The sequence below is a fragment of the Marmota flaviventris genome, chromosome 12 (assembly GCF_047511675.1).
Source record: "Marmota flaviventris isolate mMarFla1 chromosome 12, mMarFla1.hap1, whole genome shotgun sequence".
Classification (NCBI taxonomy): domain Eukaryota; kingdom Metazoa; phylum Chordata; class Mammalia; order Rodentia; family Sciuridae; genus Marmota; species Marmota flaviventris.
In genome coordinates, this window is record NC_092509.1 from 82,510,783 (window position 1) to 82,533,917 (window position 23,135).

At 37.1% G+C, this 23,135-nt stretch overlaps 1 protein-coding gene across 2 annotated transcripts in view; it reads right to left on the reverse strand.

Annotated features, from left to right (window-relative positions):
- Positions 1-20,200: 20,200 nt before the first annotated feature.
- Positions 20,201-23,135, reverse strand: part of Nek7 (NIMA related kinase 7) — a 134,715-nt gene continuing 131,780 nt past the window's right edge. For both annotated transcript variants that reach the window (XM_071600199.1, XM_027945680.2), the window contains one exon: positions 20,201-22,935. In XM_071600199.1, coding sequence (XP_071456300.1) covers positions 22,825-22,935 — 111 coding nt within the window. In that variant the 3' untranslated portion in view covers positions 20,201-22,824. The remainder of the gene's footprint in view (positions 22,936-23,135) is intronic.

Here is a 23,135-nt window from a genome sequence, read left to right on the forward strand (position 1 = left end):
ACGTCACCCCATTTGGAGTAGGGGCAGAGTAGAGCCGCCTCCCGCGCCTGCAGGGTAGGCAAACCTGCAACCGACTGGCGGATCAGGCCCGGTGGCCTGCCGGCGTGGTACACTCGTCACCCCAATCGGAGCAGGGGCAGAACAGAGCCGCCGCCAGCTCCCAGAACAGGCCCAGTGACCTGCCGGCGTGGTAGCCACGAAACCCCAATTGGAATAAGGAGAGAGCAGAGCCGCCGCCCGCACCTGCAGGAAAGATACGCAAGCAGTATGAAAAGACAAGGAAAGAAAGGACCACAAGCAATGCAGGTCAACGCAACTTTAGAAGAGGTAACAGCTGCAGCAGATGGAATGTCAGATAAAGAATTCAGGATATACATGCTTCAAATGATCTGGAGTATCAAGGAAGACATTAAACAGCAAAATCAGACAATGAAAGACCACTTCGACAACGAATTACGCAAACAAATCCAGGAAGCAAAGGATCAACTATACAGGGAGATAGAGGTTATAAAAAACAAACAAACAAACAGAAATCGTAGAAATGCAGGAAGCAATAAACCAACTTAAAAACTCAATTGAGAATACTACCAGCAGAGTAGAACACTTAGAAGATAGAACATCAGACAATGAAGACAAAGTATTTCAACTGGAAAAGAACATAGACAGCTCAGCAAGACTGTTAAGGAACCATGAGCAGAACATCCAAGAAATATGGGATAACATTAAGAGACCAAACTTAAGAGTCATTGGGATACAGGGAGGTACAGAGCTCCAAACCAAAGGAATGAGAAGTCTATTCAATGAAATAATACAAGAAAACTTCCCAGACTTGAAGAATGAGACAGAATCCCAAATCCTAGAAGCCTACAGGACGCCGAATGTGCAAAATCATAAGAGATCCACACCTAGACACATTATAATGAAGATGCCCAACATACAGAATAAGGAGAGAATTTTAAAAGCTACAAGAGAAAGGAAGCAGATTACATTTAGGGGTAAGCCAATCAGAATAACAGCTGATCTCTCAACACAGACTCTGAAAGCTAGAAGATCCTGGAATAACATATTTCAAACACTGAAAGAAAATGGGTTCCAACCAAGAATTGTGTATCCAGCGAAATTAAGCTTCAGGATGGAAGATGAAATTAAAACCTTCCACGATAAACAAAAGTTTAAAGAATTCGCAGCTAGAAAACCATCTCTTCAAAACATCCTCGCCAAAGCATTACAGGAAGAGGAAATGGAAAATAACAATGAAAACCAACAGTGGGAGGTAGGACAGTAAAGGGGGGGGGAATAATCAAAGAGGAAAACAAACCATGTTTAGTAACAGAAATAAACAAATATGGCTGGAAGAACAACACATATCTCAATAATAACCCTAAATGTTAATGGCTTAAACTCACCAATTAAGAGACACAGGCTAGTAGAATGGATCACAAAACAAGACCCAACAATATGCTGCCTACAGGAGACGCATTTGATAGGAAAAGACATACATAGGCTGAAGGTGAAAGGTTGGGAAAAATCATATCACTCATATGGACTTCGGAAACAAGCAGGAGTGTCCATACTCATATCAAATAAAATAGATTTCAAGCCAAAGTTAATCAAAAGAGATAAAGAGGGACACTACATACTGCTTAAGGGAACCATACAACAACAAGACATAACAATCATAAATATTTATGCCCCAAACAATGGTGCAGCTATGTTCATCAAACAAACTCTTCTAAAGTTCAAGAGTCTAATAGACCACCATACCATAATCATGGGAGACTTCAACACACCTCTCTCGCCACTGGACAGATCTTCCAAACAAAAGTTGAATAAGGAAACTATAGAACTCAATAACACTATTAATAACCTAGACCTAATTGACATATATAGAGTATACCACCCAACATCAAGCAGTTACACTTTTTTCTCAGCAGCACATGGATCCTTCTCAAAAATAGATCATATATTATGTCACAGGGCAACTCTTAGACAATATAAAGGAGTAGAGATAATACCATGCATCTTATCTGATCATAATGGAATGAAACTGAAAATCAACGATAAAAGAAGGAAGGAAAAAGCATACATCACTTGGAGAATGAACAATAGGTTACTGAATGATCAATGGGTTATAGAAGACATCAAGGAGGAAATTAAAAAATTCTTAGAGATTAATGAAAACACAGACACAACATATCGGAATCTATGGGACACATTGAAAGCAGTTCTAAGAGGAAAATTCATTGCTTGGAGTTCATTCCTTAAAAAAAGAAAAAACCAACAAATAAATGATCTCATACTTCATCTCAAAATCCTAGAAAAAGAAGAGCAAAACAACAGCAAAAGAAGTAGAAGGCAAGAAATAATTAAAATCAGAGCTGAAATTAATGAAATTGAAACAAAAGAAACAATTGAAAAAATTGACAAAACTAAAAGTTGGTTCTTTGAAAAAATAAACAAAATCGACAGACCCTTAGCGATGCTAGCGAAGAGAAGAGAGAGAACTCAAATTACTAGCATACGGGATGAAAAAGGCAATATCACAACAGACACTTCAGAAATACAGAAGATAATCAAAAACTATTTTGAATCCTTATACTCCAACAAATTAGAAGATAGTGAAGGCATAGATAAATTTCTTAAGTCATATGATCTGCCCAGATTGAGTCAGGAGGATATAGACAACCTAAACAGACCAATATCAATTGAGGAAATGGAAGAAACCATAAAAAGACTACCAACTAAGAAAAGCCCAGGTCCAGATGGGTATACAGCAGAATTTTACAAAACCTTTAAAGAAGAACTAATACCAATACTTTTCAAGCTACTTCGGGAAATAGAAAAGGAGGGAGAACTTCCAAATTCATTCTATGAGACCAACATCACCCTGATACCTAAACCAGACAAAGACACTTCAAAGAAAGAAAACTACAGACCAATATCTCTAATGAACCTAGATGCAAAAATCCTCAATAAAATTCTGGCGAATCGGATACAAAAACATATCAAAAAAATTGTACACCATGATCAAGTAGGATTCATCCCTGGGATGCAAGGCTGGTTCAATAAACGGAAATCAATAAATGTTATTCACCACATCAATAGACTTAAAAATAAGAACCATATGATCATCTCGATAGATGCGGAAAAAGCATTCGACAAAGTACAGCATCCCTTTATGTTCAAAGCTCTAGAAAAACTAGGGATAACAGGAACATACCTCAATATTGTAAAAGCAATCTATGCTAAGCCTCAGGCTAGCATCATTCTGAATGGAGAAAAACTGAAGGCATTCCCTCTAAAATCTGGAACAAGACAGGGATGCCCTCTCTCTCCACTTCTGTTCAACATAGTTCTCGAAACATTGGCCAGAGCAATTAGACAGACGAAAGAAATTAAAGGCATAAAAATAGGAAAAGAAGAACTTAAATTATCACTATTTGCAGATGATATGATTCTATACCTAGCAGACCCAAAAGGCTCTACAAAGAAACTATTAGAGCTAATAAATGAATTCAGCAAAGTGGCAGGATATAAAATCAACACGCATAAATCAAAGGCATTCCTGTATATCAGCGACAAATCCTCTGAAATGGAAATGAGGACAACCACTCCATTCAAAATATCTTCAAAAAAAATAAAATACTTGGGAATCAACCTAACAAAAGAGGTGAAAGACTTATACAATGAAAACTACAGAACCCTAAAGAGAGAAATAGAAGAAGATCTTAGAAGATGGAAAAATATACCCTGTTCATGGATAGGCAGAACTAACATCATCAAAATGGCGATATTACCAAAAGTTCTCTATAGGTTTAATGCAATGCCAATCAAAATCCCAACGGCATTTCTTGTAGAAATAGAGAAAGCAATCATGAAATTCATATGGAAAAATAAAAGACCCAGAATAGCAAAAACAATGCTAAGCAGGAGGTGTGAATCAGGCGGTATAGTGATACCAGACTTCAAACTGTACTACAGAGCAATAGTAACAAAAACAGCATGGTACTGGTACCAAAACAGACGGGTGGACCAATGGTACAGAATAGAGGACACAGAAACCAATCCACAAAACTACAACTTTCTTATATTTGATAAAGGGGCTAAAAACATGCAATGGAGGAAGGATAGCATCTTCAACAAATGGTGCTGGGAAAACTGGAAATCCATATGCAACAAAATGAAACTGAATCCCTTTCTCTCGCCATGCACAAAAGTGAATTCAAAATGGATCAAGGAGCTTGATATCAAACCAGAGACGCGCCGTCTGATAGAAGAAAAAGTTGGCTACGATCTACAGTCGGTGGGGTCGGGCTCCAAATTCCTCAATAGGACACCCATAGCACAAAAGTTAATAACTAGAATCAACAAATGGGACTTAATCAAACTAAAAAGTTTTTTCTCAGCAAAAGAAACAATAAGAGAGGTAAATAGGGAGCCTACACCCTGGGAACAAATCTTTACTCCTCACACTTCAGATAGAGCCCTAATATCCAGAGTATACAAAGAACTCAAAAAATTAGACAATAAGAGAACAAACAACCCAATCAACAAATGGGCCAAGGACCTGAACAGACACTTCTCAGAGGAGGACATACAGTCAATCAACAAGTACATGAAAAAATGCTCACCATCTCTAGCTGTCAGAGAAATGCAAATCAAAACCACCCTAAGATACCATCTCACTCCAGTAAGATTGGCAGCCATTAAGAAGTCAAACAACAACAAGTGCTGGCGAGGATGTGGGGAAAAGGGTACACTTGTACATTGCTGGTGGGACTGCAGATCGGTGCAGCCAATTTGGAAAGCAGTATGGAGATTTCTTGGAAAGTTGGGATTGGAGCCACCATTTGACCCAGCTATTCCCCTTCTTGGTCTATTCCCTAAAGACCTAAAAAGGGCATGCTACAGGGACACTGCTACATCGATGTTCATAGCAGCACAGTTCACAATAGCAAGACTGTGGAACCAACCTAGATGCCCTTCAATAGACGAATGGATAAAATAAATGTGGCATTTATACACAATGGAGTATTACTCTGCATTAAAAAATGACAAAATCATAGAATTTACAGGGAAATGGATGGCATTAGAGCAGATTATGCTAAGTGAAGCTAGCCAATCCCTAAAAAACAAATGCCAAATGTCTTCTTTGATATAAGGAGAGTAACTAAGAAGAGAGTAGGGACGAAGAGCAGGAGAAGAAGATTAACATTTAACAGGGATGAGAGGTGGGAGGGAAAGGGAGAGAGAAGGGAAATTGCATGGTAATGGAAGGAGACCCTCAGGGTTATACAGTGGAGGGGGTAGAGAGAGAGGAGGCGAGGGGAGAGGTGGGGAGGGGGGAGGGTGGAGGACGGGAAAGGCAGCGGAGCACAACAGACACTAGTATGGCAATTTGTAAATCAATGGATGTGTAACTGATGTGATTCTGCAATCTGGGTATGGGGTAAAGGTGGGAGTTCATAACCCACTTGAATCAAAGTGTGGAATATGATATGTCAAGAAATTTGTAATGTTTTGAACAACCCACAATAAAAAATTAAAAAAAAAAAAAACCCATTAGAGTTTGGCACTAGACCTACGCTGGGAGTACATGGATATAATCTGTCCAGAATAAACTCTGGTAGCCTACTATCATTCCATGATAGGTGGTACTCCTGAGTAAGGAAACGGAGCCATTTCAATGACATTGGGTCTCAGGCCACTCCAGCTGACACACTGCTGAACAATACAAAAAGAATAAGGGGTTAATAACTCCCTGCCTTGGCTTTCTTTGAAAGCCAAATAGTTGAAGACAGAAGGTAGTGCAGGTTGGCATAGGTAGTGAATATCCACCCTTGGTTCCAATCTTGATCACCTCAGTGGAGACAGTTCTTTCATTCTATACTGACTCTCTGTAGCTGCTGAATGATTCATGTATAATTTTTTGTTTTACTCAGTTAAATTCTCTTGTTCCCTTTCTTATGGTCTTCACATTCTATCTTCCTCTTCTTTGCTTTTTGAATGTCTAGCTTTTCTTTGGTATTCCCATTTTCTTCTAATTGTGTTCTTTATCTCTTAAAACTGTTCAGTTTACGTAATTCCTAACAGTGCCATTCCTGTTGGTTGGTAGTATTACAGATATTGTAGTTGACACCCGGTTTTTACTTCAATGTGATATCTGGTGCACTGTTACCCCTTTCCTGCAAGGGGCAGTGAATCAGGTGTGCATAGGTGCTGTGCCACTTCACTCCTACCAACTAAGGGGAAGCACACCTTGCTCTACACATAACATAACCCCTCTAAAACTTTGAAAATACAATGCAAAATACATGGAAGATAACAACCAAGCTCAAAATAGAAAAATACGCACAGCTGGGGGCGCTGAAGTCCAGCTCCTGAACCACTACTCCTGCAGCAAAACAGAGAAACAACCCCGAAATTGGAGACAACATCTATGGGGGAACTCCGAATCAGTCCCTCCAGCATGCTATCAGAATATATCCTGTTAAGAGTAGATAAATCAGAGGATATATTCCATATACTCTGCCATCTGTAACACAATTGCCTGATCCACTAGGGCCTACAGAGAGCAGGATCCTTGGGTTGACAGTATGCACTGTGAGTGCACTACACGCCAAAAAAGTAAACGCCACCACAAAACTGGACTGGAAATGTATTCAACAATGTACAACAAATGTCGGGATACATTCTTAAAATAAGTGTGCTAAAAAGGCCCTAATGTAAAAGTGAAAAATTCAATAGATGTGTAAATCTAATCTTAGAAATACAAGAATTAAAAACAAGGCACATGACTGTTAAGATTCATAAATTCACTAGAACTGACTTCAAATATTCCAAAGTAGATGAAGTGCCAGGTAAAGAATTTTAAAAAATGTATATCCTTCAAAGTGTCTGTTCAGGTCCCTGGCCTATTTGTTGATTGGGTTATTTGTTTCTTTGATGCTTAGCTTGAGTTCTTTATATACCCTAGAGATAAGTGCTCTTTGTATACCCTAGATATTAGTGCTCTAGTGGAGTAAAAATTTGCTCCCAGGATGTAGGCTCTGTTCACCTCTGAACTTCACTGATCCAGAAGTGGTGTGGTGTGTGGGCAATCAACAAATACATGAAAAAAATGTTCATCATCTCTAGCAATTGGAGAAATGCAAATCAAAATTATTAAGATATCATCCCACTCCAGTCAGAATGGCAGCTATTAAGACAACAAGTGTTGGCGAGGATGTGGTGGGGTGGGGGGCGGAAAGGCACACTCATACACGGCTGGTGGGACTGCAAACTGGTGCAGCCAATATGGAAAGCAGTATGGAGATTGCTTGGAAATCTGGGAATGGAACCACTATTTGACCCAGCTGTCCTCTCCTTGGTCTATACCCAAAAGACTTAAAAACAGACTACTACAGGGACACAGCCACATCAATGTTTACAGCAGCACAATTCACAAAAGCTAAACTGTGGAGCCAACCTACATGCCCCCCAGTGGATGAATGGATAAAACAAATGTGGAATATATACACAATGGAATTTTACTCAGCAATAAAAAAAATAAAATCATGGCATTTACAGATAAATGGCGTTGGAGAAGATAATGCTAAGTGAAGTTAGCCAATCCCAAAAACCAAATAACAAATGGTTTCTGATACAAGGAGGCTGACTCAGTGGGGAGAGGAAGCATGGGAGGACTAGATGAATACTAGATAGGGCAGAGAGGTGGGAGGGAAAAGGAGGGGGCAGGGGAGTAGTGAGGACGGTGGAAATTGATGGACATCATTATCCAAAGCACATGTATAAAGACACAAATTGGTGTCAACATACTATATATACAACCAGAGATATGAAAAATTGTGCTGTGTATAATCAGAATTGTAATGCATTCTGATTTTTTAAGAATTAAAAATTATGTCATCTCCAAATTACAAAAAATTAAAAATGATTAGCAATGCTGGGCGCAGTGGCACACACCAATGATCCCAGATCAGGAGGCTGAGACTGAAAGGATTGTGTTAAATCCAACCTCAGCAAAAACAAGGTGCTATGCAACTCGCCCCTCTTAGGTTTTTGGTGATTTTTTTAAAAGAATTCCAAGAGAACCTGAACAAGTGACCAAATTCAGGAAGACTATACAGTATATGAATCAGAAATTCAACATTTTGAAATGGAACCAAACACATTGAAAATCCAAAGCATAAGTAAAATGTAGACTAATAGTGTAAGCTCTTAAACTGTCGTCTGCTTAATTTAAAGACTAGTGGGCAAAGCAGAGTACTTGGACAGTAACAAACTACAGACAGAATACATAAGATATCTTGGACAGGTTTAAAAAAAAAAAAAACCCAACTTAAGATTCACGGTCTTAAAGGAAATGGAGATATAGATTAATGACACTGCAAACAAACTTATTCAGTTATGTGGTAGCAGGAATTTTACCAAATATAAGGAATGAGATGGACATTCGGGTGTTGAAGACATTTAGAACTAAAAATAAATGTGGCCAAAAGAGAACCTCTCCATGACAAAATACAGATGCCAAAAATTAGAATAAAGAATATTATTAGCTGTATTTAAGTGACTAAGTGCCTTTTGTTTTGTTTTTTAGATCAGGGAAAACCAAACAAAAAAACCCCTCAAAACTCAAAAGACTAGGAGGGTGTGGAGTGATGTATTTTAAGCCTGAGAAATATCTGTCAATCTCATATCCAGCAAAGCTACCCTACAAAACTTACGAGAAATAAATGTCCCAAGATGAGCATATGCCAAAGGAATTCATGACTTTTCAGCTAGCATTAAAGAAAATACTTGATGGAATCCTATATGCAGAAGATAAACATAACCATGAGAGTAAAGAATACCACTAGAATAGATATGCAAATGAGAAATAGGAAAGAATCAAACATACAAAATGTGAGGAAAAAGTGTAAAAACACTGAATTTAAATGATCTGAATTCTGCGATAAAGGCACTGGTGCACTAGATTAAAATAGACTAAACTGTTTGTCCGTGTATCTCTGCATGTTTCTTGCAGGAAACAATGTGAAAGGACAGAAATATTCCATCCAAATGAGAAAGTAAGAAGAAATGGTGACATTTATAGCTGACAAAGCAGACTACAAGCTAAAACTGATCAATATGCTACTGCATATTGGTAAACAATCCAATAAGATAAAATGATTGAATACATAAGGGACATCACTGCACTCAATGTCATAAAATACAAAACACAAGGGGAAAAATGGGCCCAATATAGTTGGTGAGTTTCATGCCCCATTCTCATAAATAGGTCATTTATACAAAACTACAACAAAGAAATATTAAAATATACCATAGTTCAAATGGAGTTACCATACATCTACAGAATATTACATTCCAATAGCAGTGGAATACATTCTTCTCAACTTCTCCTGGAATTTTACTCAAAATATATGCTAGGCCATAAAGAAAGTGTGTATGATTTTTAATTTGTAGATCAATATAATACCTTTATTACTTTTTTCAAATGAGCTGGAGATTGAACCCAGTGCCTCACAATGCGAGACGAGCACTCTCACTGAGCCACAAGCCTAGCCAGCAAGTTCTAATACTAAAGATACTGAAATTTCTTGCATTTTTATCAGATTAAAATGAAAACTAGAAATCTAGAGCAAAAGAAACTATAGAAACACATAGATACTGAATGAAAACAGAAGAAACATTTCGTTATAACTTTCAAGTTATAAGTTTAGGCAACTTTAAATAGTTCAAGAAAGAATGAACGATGGAACTTCATCAAATCAAAAATCTTAGCACAGAAAACCAATGAAATGATAACCCACATAACAGAAGAAGAGAAAAAATCTTTGCTGGCTACTCTTTCGGGCAGAGGATTGCTAACCATAGGATTTAAAAAACAAAAACACAAAAACAAAAACAACCCAGTCAATAAATGGGCAAACAAAACGAACATACTTATCGAAATAGATGACCAACAATTATGAAAAAATGTTCAACATACTTATCTAGGAAATGCAAGTCCAAACCATAGTGAGATTCTATCTTACCCCAGTCAGGTTGGCTATCCCAAGAATCCAAAAGTAAAAATGATGGCAAGGATGCAGACGGTAACCTTATATGGTGGTGGAGGGGAATGTAAATTAGTATGGCCGATATTGAAATCATTATGGAGGTTCCTCAAAATACTAAAAATCGAGCTACCATATGATCCAGCTCTACCAGCCTTTAAGTACCCAAAGGAACTAAAGCCAGCATTCTACAGATAACCTGCATAACCATGTTTATCTTGGCAAAGTTCGTAATTAAGTTATGAAATCAACCTAGGTGCCCATCAGCAGTAGAATGGATAAAGAAAATATCGTTACACATACATGGTGTATGACTCGGCCGTAAAGAATGAAATCATAACATTTAAACGTGGGTGGAAGTAGAAATTGCATAAGATAGACGTGGAAAGATAAGTACTACAAATTTTTCATAGTTTTGGGAGGGGGGATGTTATGAAAATAGTGGGGAAACTTCTAGAAAAGGGGAAGGGGAGAAGGTTATATGGGGAGTTGATATGATCAAAGGAGTATGTCACAATGGTGTCATTATCCTTTATAATTAAATTGTACTAATAAAACAAAGCTGGTTATGTGGCCTAATGGAGAGTCCATTCTAGAGAAAGTCCCAATGGAAAAAATGGGTATCCTGCAGCAGTTGGTTTGAGTGTTCTATAATACTACATACATCTGTATAGTTGAACTTTCTTGGTTTTTCTAATGCCCCCACCCTTTTTTATCTGTCCAGATTATCTGTCCATTGTTAGTGAGAAATTTCAACACTCCACTAATATTGGAGCTTGTCTCTCCCTTTGGGTCAAATAGCATTTATTTTATAAAAATAGTTGTGCATTGGGTGCACATAAACTTACCATATCTTTTGTTGAACTGATACCTTGAGTAGTAATCTTTGTTTCTTCTCCCGCTTTCTTAGCCATACTTACATCAAACAAAAGACTGTACCTATTGACTTTAGGTTCCCATTTGCTTAGAGTATCTCATCCATTTTTTTTTTTTAGTTTCAGTCTGTATGCATCTTCATTCAGTGAATAATTTTCAAACAGAATATTGTTGGGTTTGATATTATCCCTTTGGTCTGTTTATATCTTTCATTTGGAGAATTTGGTCTGTTTACATTCAAGGTTATTGATAGGTGAGGACTTTTATCAATTTCTAATATCTATTCGTTTTTCTTAGTTATACCTGACAGCAGAATCCATTTTGATGAATTACACAAGTATGGAATACATATTCTAATTAGTCCCATTCTTATGGATGTACATGGCAGTGGGATTCACTGTTTTCATATCTGTACATGGGAAAATGTCAGACTCACTCCACTGTCTTTGCATATCCCATTTCTATTTCTCATTGTCTAGTCTACTAAGGTTCTATTCTTTGACCTCCCTCTAATTGTGGATTGGTTTCCACATATCAGAACATTTGACCTTTGGTTTGGGGTGCCTGGTTTACTTCACTTGGCGTGATAGTCTCCGGATCCATCCTTTTGCTGGCAAATGTCTCAAAGTATCGCAAATAACTCAAACGCATGCCAGCATGAGCAAGGAAGAAGCTCCTTTATGGAATACAGCAGTCTTTTTATAGTATCATGAACAAAGAAGGCAGCACTCGAACAGCGATGACTTAGGTCTATAAGCTTGCAAGAACATTGTGTGCAGAAGTAACTTCCTAATCAGAAGTAACTTGATGATCATGTCTTAATCTACTCTTGGGCTGGAGCATTCTGAGCTCTCTTCCTTTTTAAGAACAGATAAACACTAAACATTCTTATTTGCAAGCAATGTTCTTTTCTCAAAGTCCTCCTAGCCCACTAGGCAGAACATACTATTTGCAGGCAAGCTCCACCAAGGACTGCAAAGCATCTGGTTTTCAAGCATGCGTGCAGTCACGTCTGATTCTCTACACAGTCACTCCTCTTTATGGCTGAGTAATACTCCAATGTGTGTATACATGCATACACAACACATTTTTCTTTATCCATTTATCTGTTGAAGCACACCTGGGTTGGTTCTGTAAATTAACTTTTGTGAATTGAGCTGCTATAAACTTACAAATGGGGCTGCATCACTAACTAGTATGTTGAATTTTTCTTTTTAATCTGTGAGGTATATACTGAAGAGCAGGATAACTGGATCAAATGATGGTTCCATTGCAAGTTTTATGAGGAGTCTCCATACTGCTTTCCAGAGTGGTTGCACCAATTTGCAGTCCCACCAGCACTGTATGAATGACCCTTTTTCTCCACATCCTTGCCAACATTTATTACTTGTATTTTTGATAATTTCCATTCTGACGAGAGATGAAATCTCAGTGTAGTTTTAACTTGCATTTCTCTAATTGCTAGAGATGTTGAACATTTTTTCATGTATCTGTTGACCATTTGTATTTCTTCTGAGAAGTGTCTATTCAATACCTGTGCCCATTTATTTAGTTATTTTGGTGTGTTTTTTGAGTTTATATATCTGGGAAATTACCTAAGGTGCAAGTAGCATAGATTTTCTTCCATTCTGTAGGCTGTCTTCACTCTTGGTCTTGTTATTTTGTTATTTTTTTTTTTTCTGAGGAAGTTTTATAGTTTACCATCCCATTTATTGATTTCACTTCTTGTGCTTCAGGGTCTAAGGAAGTCAGTTCCTGAGCCACTCTGGAGTGTTCAGAGTAACTTCTCTTCTAGTATGTGCAGGGTTTCTGGTCTAACACCTGGGTCCTTGATCTACTTTAATCCGAGTTTGTGTAGGGTAAGAGATGGGGGTTGGCTTCCTTCTTTCCACATGGGGATTTCTAGTTTTCCTAACGCCATTTATTGAAAAGGCTATCTTTTCTCCCAAGTAAACTGTGCCTTTGTCTAGTATGAGATGCTTGTATCTGTGTGAGTTTGTCTGGTTTCTAGTCTGTTCTGTTGCTGGTCTTTCCGATACCATGCTCCTTTTGTGACTGTAGCTCTATGGTATAATTTTAGGTGTGATATCATGAAGCTTCCAGCTTCACTTTTCTTGATAAAGTATTCCTTTGGTTACTCTGGTCCTCTTATTTTTCCAAATTGAATTTCATGACTGCTTTTTCTATTTCCAAGAACAACAACACTGAAACTCTGGGAGTTACAATAAATCTCTATAGCGCTTTTGGTAGTACGGCCATTTGACAATATTAACTCGGCCTAGCCAAGAACGTGGGAGACCTTTCCATCTTTAAGGTCTTAATTTCTTCAGTGTTCAGTACAAGTCTTTCACATTTTTTGTTCGATTGATTCCCAAGTATTTCTCTGTTGTTTTGACGTTACCGTGAATTGGATGGGATTCCTAGTTTCTCTTGGAGCTAATTCAACATTGGAGTACAGAAATGCAGTTGATTTGAGTGTTTATTTTGTATCCTACTATTTTGCTGAATTCATTTGAGTACTACAAGTTTTCTAGTGGAGTTTTTTTGGGGGGCCTTCTAGACATAGGATCATGTCATCAGCAAACAGTACTAGTTTTAACTCTTCCTGTTTGTATCCCTTTTATTTCATTCTTTGGCCTAATTGATCTGCCTAGAGATTCAAAGACTATATTGAACAGAAGTGGCGAAAGTGGGCATCCTTGTCTTGTTCCTGTCTTTAGAGGGAATATTTTCAGTTTTTCTCCATCTAGAATAATGTTGGCCTTGGGTTTTTTGTATACAGCTTTTACAAAGTTGAGGTATGATCTTTTTATTCCTATTTTTTTCCTAGCATTTTAATCACGAATGGATACTGTATTCTGTCAAATGCTTTTTCTGCATCTATTGAGATGATAATGTGATTCTTTCAGTCTGTGATGAATTACACTTACTGATTTTTGTATATTGAACCAACCTCGCCTCACTGAGATGACACCAATGTGGTCTTGGTGCACTATCTTTTTGAAGGGTTTCTGTGAGTGATTTGTGAGTATTGAGATTTTTTTGCATCCATATGCATCAAGAATATTGGTCTGAAGTTTTCTTTGATGTGTGTTTGTCTGGTTTTGGTGTCGGGGGTGATATTGTCCTCATAGAACAAGTTAGAAAGAGTTTCTTCCTTTTATCATGTAATAATTTGAGGAAGATATGTTGAGGGCCACAGCAAGTCGGGATGACGCATGGCATTTTTTCCAGAAGTAGTGGTTGAGAGGTGACGACAGCGAGCCATTAAGATGATGACTTTTGAGTTCTCGCGGAGTTCCCGTTGAGTTCTGGTTGAGCTCTCACGGGGATTCCTGAAGAGTTCGCATTGGTTGGGGAAGTGCCGGAGGAGGGATTTCCGGTTGGTGGTTCCTGGAGGGGCCGCGTGGCGTTCTGGAGAGTTCCTGGGGAGCGTGTGTGGAGTGTGCTGGTGGAGTTCAGAAATAGTTTGTTCCTCTTGAGTGGCTAGTGATTTGTGCCCAGCCAGACTGCGGCAAAGATGGATATCAGTTCTCTAAACATATGGTAGACTTGTCTGAGGATTCATCTGGTCCTGGGCTTTTCTTTGAAGTCATCAAGAAGCCTACCAACAATCTCAATACTTGAAATTGATTTGTTTAACTTTTCTGTATCGTGGTCCAATTTGGGTAGGTCATGTCCCTAGGAACTTACCAATATCTTCAAGATTTACTAGCTTATTTGAAGTAGACTTTCAAAATAGCTTCCGATTATCCTCTATATTTCAGTAAGTCTGATATTTCTATTTTCATCATGTATTTTAGTAATTTGCATATTTTCTCTTGTTAGTTTGGCTAAGGGTCTATCAATTTCAGAGAACCAACTTATTGATGATTTTTATGAGTCATTGATTTCAGCTCTGATTTTAATTATTTCCTGTCTTCTATTGATTTTGGTGGTGTTTAGTTTTCTAGGGCCTTGCAATGTGTAATGTTAGATTTCTTTAGTATCGTTCTATTGTGTTAATGTGTGAGGTCAATTCTATGAACTTTCCTCTTAGAACCACCTTCATACTGTCTCAGAAATCCCCATATGTTCCATGATTTTATCGCTTAAGTAGTTCATCCCTGATTTCTCTTGCTATCCATTTATTATTTAATAGTGAATTACTTAGTCTCCGGGTATTAGAACACTTCTATTTTTTTCTTAACGGTTTTTTTTTTGTGGGGGTTACTGGGGATTGAATTTGGGGTCACTCAACCACTGAGCCACATCCCCAGCCCTATATACGGACTCATTGAGTTTCTTAGTGCCTTGCTTTTGCTGAGGTTGGCTTTGAACTGGTGATCCTCTTGCCTCAACCTGAGGTTTACAGGCATGTGCCACCACACCCAATTGACTTGTAATTTTATTCCATTATGATCTGATCTAATGCAGGGTATTATACCTTTTTGTAGTAGTTGCTTTGTGTCCTAAAATATGGTTTATTTTGGAAAAATGTTTCCTGTGAAGCTGAGACGAAAGTGTATTTGGTCTCATGAATGAAATATTCTGTATATATCCATTAAGTCTAAATTGTCTTTTTTATTTCTGTAGTTTCTTTAGTTTTTGTTTGGATGGCCTGGCCATCTAGTGTAAGAGAGGCATGTTAAAATTACCCAATACTATTTTGTGGTCTATTTGATTCTTGATATTGAGAAGGATTTTTTTGATATGTCAATGCTCCATTGTTTTGGGCATAAACGTCATTGATAAATAATTCCTTGAAAGAGTATGAAATGGCCTTCTTGGTTTCTTCTATTAACTTAGGCTTTAAATATACCTTATAAGACATAAGAATTGAAACCCCTGTTTACAAGATCCTGGTGAAAAATAGTTTTTTTACCATCCTTTTACTTTCAATCTGTAGATATTTTAGGGGTGTGTTTCTTGAAAACTACATATTGTTAAGTGTTTTTTTATTCTCCAGTCTCCCAGCCTATGTCTGTTGATATGAGTCCATTAGCAATGACTGTTATTATTGAAATCACTTTTTTCCTGTCATTTTGATTACTAGTTTTTTAATTGAATTATTCTCCAGTGACATACTACTCCAATTGAGTTTCACCCTCTGCTGGTTTTCACTTGTATTTCCCATTTTTTCATAAAATACTTGATTGAGTATGTAGTGCTGGCTTTGTAGTTGTGAATTCTTTTGTTTATCATGGAAGGTTTTTACCTCATCTTCAAATATGAATACTAATTTTCCTGGATACAGTATTATTGGTTGGCATCCCATTTCCTTCAGAGCGTGGTATGTATTCTAAGACCTTTTAGCTTTTAGGGTATGTGTTGAAAAATTGGCTGAGATCTGGATTGGTTTACCTCTAAAGGCAACCAGACTACTTAAAAAAAAAATCCTAACCTTATTCTGTAAGGCATTTTCATAAGAATGTAACTAGGAGTGGGTCTGTTGTAATTTTGTATATTTGGAATCCGGTATGTTTCCTGTTTGACTTTCCATTTCATTCTAGTGCTTCTTGATAATCCACTGTCTTATCTCCCTTTACTACATGTTTCTAAAAATACTTATTCTTCCTCTTTATTGGCGGTTTGATGGCTTACTGCACTGATAATGTTTTCTTTTGTGCATCTAGTACTTGGATTTGTACTTGAATACGTTTTTACTTTTGGATGTAGGACTGTATAATGTATTTAAGACTACAATGGAGATCATAAATTCTGCTTTTGCTTATCTCAGGTCTTTATTTCCTATCCATTTATGAAGGATAGCCATGCTTGATAGATTAAAAATGATTGGCAATCATTTTCTTTCAGGAATGTGAATTCCTAAAATTTTTTTTCTCCTGGCCTGTAGGGTCTGCTGAGAAATCTGCTTTTAATCTAACAAGGATACCATCAAATGTGAGTTGGCACTTTTCTCTTGCAGATTTTAAGTAGTTTGCCTCACATTTTTGATTTATTTATATGTCATGGTGAAGATATTTTCTGGTCATGTCAGTTCAGGGTTCTATGAGCCTCTGTACCTGGATACTGGCACATTTCCCAAGATGAGGAAAGTTTTCTGCTACTCAATCATTGAATAAGTTTTCTAAGTCCTTAATCTTTACCACCTCACTTTAAGATATTCCAAAGATGCAGAAATTTGCTCATTTAATGGTGTTCCAACTTTTTAAAATGTTCTCTTCATTCTTACTACTGCTACTGTATACATTCTCATTACTGTTCCTCTTCCTTCCTTTTGTTTCTAAATGGGATTTCAAAGAACTGTCTTGAAGTTCAAAATCTTCTGCTTGATCTAGTCTATTGTTTACTTTCAACAATTTAAATCAATTTATTCAGATCTCCACTCTCAAGATTTGTTTGCTTTCTTTCAAAATCTCTGCTAAATTTCTCAAGCATGCCCTGCATTATATTCATAACTTCAATTAATGATATTCTTTGGGATCTCACTGAGCTTTTAAAAATAAATCAAATTTTGTGGCATCTCATCCATTTTTGTCAAATATGTTGGTAGAGAAAACTATCTTTTGTGTAATATTAACTACTTTCATATATCTTGTGCTCATTTGTTCATCTTTTGTATTAGATTGTGTGTGTGTGAGAGAGACTTAGTAAATAACCTTAAAACATGTCTGGAATGTCATTTTGTTAAGCAACGCTGGCTTTAGTTTTAGCTGGACACTACAGTGAAGTCTCTTATTGCCTTCTGGGCTTGTCGTTAGTGTATTTGGGTACAGTGTGTGGCATGTCTGAATTTGGAGACCCATGTTTCTTTGGGCCAAGCAACATTGAGAGCAGGCTGGCAGTTTAGGCAGGTCTGATATAGATAGTAATAGTTATTGAGTGCTCATTGTGTGACTACTCTTAAAATGGGAGTTGTGACCCCAATTGGGTGATGGTAGTTTCCTCAAGTACTGTTGGTGGCACTAGTAGTGGTAAAGGACCTCTGGAGCATCTGTTCTTTGACCAGACAGTGGTGCAGGGTTAGACCTTGTGTAGAGAGACAGTGGCAGGAACCTCAACACCAACTATGGAGTGCTCACAGCCTGTCTTGGCACCAGGGCATGGTCTGGCAAGGGGTGGGGACAACTGGCAGTGGAAACCATAGAGGTTGGTGACAGCAAGAACTGTAGTATTTCTCTCCTGGATTCTGTTAGTGTCCACTGGGGAGTAGGACCTCAGTTCCTGTAGACATGCATACCCAGGGATTGTGCAATGGCAGTGCTTTTCTGTCCCTTCATTGGCTATCATAACTTCCAGGGAGTGAATGAGAGTGGAATATGAGTAGAGCCAGGCTGTTTCCCTCTAGTACTCACTTGGCAGTATGTGCCTGAGGCAAGGCGACAGCCCGAGTTACAGCATTGCTCAAGGTTGCCTCAGCCTGCCAATCTGTGCAGGTCAGCAGTGAAAATATGCCCCCCCCCCCCCCGCCGCACCATGTACAGCACAGGGAAGGGGCAATGGGACCTACTCCCAACTGTGTGGCTACCTGGCTTCAGTCCTAGCACAGGCTCAAACCCACATGTTGCCCGTCATACTCTGGGTCTCAGAAGGCAACTTTCCTGATCCCTTGGTTATCAATGGCATTGCCCCTCCATTCCCCTCTTGAGGAACATAATGCTAACTAATTCAATAAAAAGTGACACGTGGAATTGTTAAAAATGCCACAGTGCATGACAAGAGGGAAGTACTTTCTGACATTTAGGATCTAGCAGGGAGATATTTAAAAATCACAAGAGGCTGGGCAGTGGTGGCAGAGTGCATGCCTATAATCCTAGCACCTCGGGAGGTTGAGATAAGGAGAATCGCAAGTTTGGGACCAGCCTCCACAACTTGAGACCACCCTGTCTCAAGGTATTTTTTTTAAAAAGTGTGTGGGGGGGCTGGGGATGTGGCTCAGTGGTTGAGTGCCCCTAGGTTTAAATCTGCCTTACAAAAAAAAAAAATAAAATAAACAAGTAATTTGGCCACACTTGAAGTAAGCAGTAGAAAAACAGGATGTCATAGGGGTGGTTCCAACATCAAAAAAAAAAAGTTAGCTTTCTAAGATTTTTTTTTTTAGAAAAAAATCCAAATTAGTAGCCCTCGAGTGAAAGTTTATGGGGCCTATTCCAATTGAACTACAAGAGAACAACGCAAAATGGTTAGAAGTGTAGTTTTGATTCCCATGGTTTTTCTATACACAAGTTATATTTATCAAGCACTTGTTTTGCATGACTCTGCACTAAGTCCTCAAAACGCATTACAAAGTAATTCTCCAGTAGGGTTAGTAAATAATATTCTTAGGAGAAAGGAAGGTTTACAGAAATCACCCACGTTATATTTCTAGAAAGGAATGAAAAATTATTTGCTATGCATTAATATTCATAGTGAAAATTAAGAAAAACCTGTTTAAAAGATGTTAGAAACTTCAAATTAGGATTTAGAGTTTAAAACTAGATTATTGCAAGCAAACAATGAAATCAATGCATAAAACTAAAAATCATTCTCAAACCTCAACTGAAAATAAATGGTATTAGCTCACACATCTTTCTCTGAAAGGTCTGATAAGTCTGTTTAACTCATTACTAATTTTATCAGAAACTCACATGTAATAGAGTTATGTAATAGAACTATCAAAACATTTTTTTGTAATTTTGAGTTTCTTAAAGCAACTGCACCAACTTATGGTTCCTGTAGCTGCACTAATACACTTATAAACATGTATGCTTCGTATTGGCTTTTCCAAATAAGTATCCTGAAGTTTAAATAGTCTTGTGGCTAAAATTTAATTTACAATTATGAATACACAACCATGCGCACAACCAAATCAAAGGTCAGTACAAATTATAAAATTCATCATTGGCTATTTGGCACGTGATGTGTAAGGTATATCCACTCACTCTACCACTGTTCCGGCAGGTTTTACAATGCTCAGAACACCTTTGCCTCAATGTTTGCAGGCATAGTAGTAAAAGAACATCAAACACATAAAATATTTGCAGCATTATAAGCAGCCTGTTAGTGACAAGACTTGAATCCAGTGTTAAAAAAAACTTCTTGCTTTGAACCTTTAGTATTTAGAAAGCATTTCTCAAAGACAGAAAACAAGGCACTGAAGAGAACAGGAACATTAGATGTGCCATACAATGTGTATTCAAAAACGAGTCTGTCACAGCTGTATTAGTCTTGACTGTTTCGATCCTTGGGTTTTTCCAAAATGCCTAAAGGTAGGGAAATGCATAATTGTTCTTGTAGGATACATGAAATAAGTAGACTTTGCCGGGGGAAATCAGATACACAAATTATACAGTACTCAGTTTTATTATATATTAGGATATTGTACAATTTTCAAAGCTAGTAACAGGATCTTTTTCTAAGTGTATTTAAAGCATAACAAAATAAAAGTATTTCACAAAAGTCCATCTTACAGTACTATTGAAATATGAGGCATAGACTAATTATGTATTTATGGGTTATAAACAATACATTCATTTTAAAGAATAAACAATGTGAATAACATCTTTGTTAAAATAAATATCATGGTAAATGTTAACGGCAACACCTGAAGTATATGAATACAAGGAAGGTGTTCTGTAATAGACACTACATAGAATGGTAGAGCATTCATGAAATGGCTGTATCTTACTAACTTTACAATCATTGCACATTGTTGAGCACTTTATTTATATGGATACCCTTCATTCACCATTCCTAAACCTCAACATAGAAAAGTTACTAGAGGCTTTCCCCTGAGTAACTGGTACCAATGTTTAAACAAGGTTTAGAATCAGATGTACCTTCTAATTTCTACTTTTCAAATCAACTCAAATGTTTAAATCTCAGAACATTCATAGGCAATTAGAACTTGCAATCATTAATTTTTTAAAATTCTCTCACTCAAAATTAAATTTGATTTTTACCCAGTGGTTTCTTCAGGAAAAATGGGAACACTAGGATGAAAAAGAGATCTGAAACGGAAGTTTGCATCAATAGAAAATAGTAACACATTCCTCTGACCAAACTCTTCGTAGTCACTTTTCAGCAGAAAGGATCACTAAGAAATCTTGTCACTGCAAGGGAATTAAGCTAATGAACTTTACATTCATGGGTTCAAGACTGCAAGGAAGAGGATCTGTTCTAACCAGAGAGATCTCTTAATATAGTACAATTGACTAAAACAACAGTGACACTAACGGTCAACAAAACCACATCTGTTCAGGCTTCTGGGGATAAACCTATTGATGCACAGTGTAAATGTTATGAGTCATTAGAATCTGGGAAATACAATGCATCCAGCCCTCAATAAAAACACCAGGTTTCCTTTGCCTATTCCTAGAAAACACTACCTTTCAGATATGTGCAACCTATCAAATTGAAAGATGTATACTGTTTGCCCTGTATATAGTTTGAAACTTTACAAGTTAGCTGAAAGTATTCAAATGAGCCTAAGAAAACTACGGTGGGGGAAGCCAGCAGTTGTATTGCCTGAACATAAGGTTTTCAAGTTGGCAAGATAATCCAACCCAAGGCTTTGTGGTGGCATGCACAGCATCCTTTAAGAGTGACTGCCACTCGGTGTGAAAATTCTGTAAAGAACTGGTTGCTACATTCAGGGAAAACACATCTCCATAACAGTATTTACTAAACTCTACCCATTTCCTTGAACTATATTAAGCATTACCATCTCTGTCATCTTCATGCTTACAGTACTCTGCTCAAGTTTCTCAACAGAAATATTAATGTCACAATTCTGGCCGTAGTAATGGCCAGTTTTCATTTCCTTGAACACTTAAAAATTATAACATTGTCAAATGAAAACTATGTCAACATTCACAGGTACATTATAATACACATCCTTTCTTCCTCTAACAAAATAAAGTTCGTGTATACAAGGTGGCCCAAATTTTTTAAGTTTTCAATCTGAGAAATTGTTGGTATACTGAAAATTTCTCAAAAGGGAATTATGTTCTCAAAATCTGAAACACTAATGGATAAAATGAACAAAAATATAAATAAGAAAATAACTTGAATATAAAAATTTCTGAAGGGGACCAGTCAGGACTTTAACAAAACCTATGAATAAAAACATATGCTTACATTATAGTGTACAATGAGATAAAATGCCTTTAGGTTTATAAAGAAATCTAGTACTGCAAAATTATTCAAATATTTTTCAAATGTACAAATATTAAAAACAAAAGCCTTGAGCAAGGTGCAACTTTAAAAATTACTCACACCAGCCAAACAAATCCTTAACCACTTTTTAAATGGATTCATTTATACCATTTAAATGCAGAGAATATCAGTGATATTAGCAAAACAAAGACTTTTCAGTGTCTGACTCACATTTCATCCCCAAATCTTTTCACATTTAATAGTTGCATTTTGAATGTCTAAGCTGAGTTTTAAATGTTTCTCAAAGTCTGTTTACACTTATTAGAATAACATATCTGAAAGCTACAATGCTAAGAACTAAGACACATACTTCAAATGTTAAAAATCACAAAAGTTCACAATGGTGTTCATTTCAATATCCATAAATGACTAAAAAGCAAAAGTCAAATATTCAGATACTTTTGATCAGGTTTCACACCCCTCCTGATGTGTGCCAAGTGCACTTCCAATATTTGGCACTCAGTCTATCAGCAGAAAATGCCATAATTCTAAAAGCCTTTAGCTACAGGGGGAAAAAAAAAAACTCACTTGCTTTCCTAACATGCATTTTCATAATCCTGAAGACATTCTGAGTTTCCATAAAGGTGATTTTGACTGGTACAAAATGAAGCTTACATGAAAACTGGTTAAGGATTCAAAGCACATTAGCTCTGAAATACTAATCTTAAATCCAGACAAAACGGGGAGAGGTATGATTTGCACAAAAATACTTTAAATATTTTCTTTATATTCTTCATGATCTTATGCACGTTTAGCTGCTTGCAGTGCATGCGTGCATCCTCTTGGCCACATCATAGACATAGGTGATGTCTGGTCGCTTCTCTGGATCCGGGTTGATACACATATTGACTAACTGTCGTAGCTGCAAAGAAAGGAAAATGTGACACACTTAAACCAACTTTAAGAAATTTTGAAAGTATATTTTCTGACAGGATATTCCTTCTACTAGAACCATATATGACTGCTGTCAGTGACTTTACAATTAAGTTCTTTTTTAAAATAAAGAATATAAAGTTAATTTTAATTGAGGTATTATTTTTTTTTCCATTTTCTTATTAAATA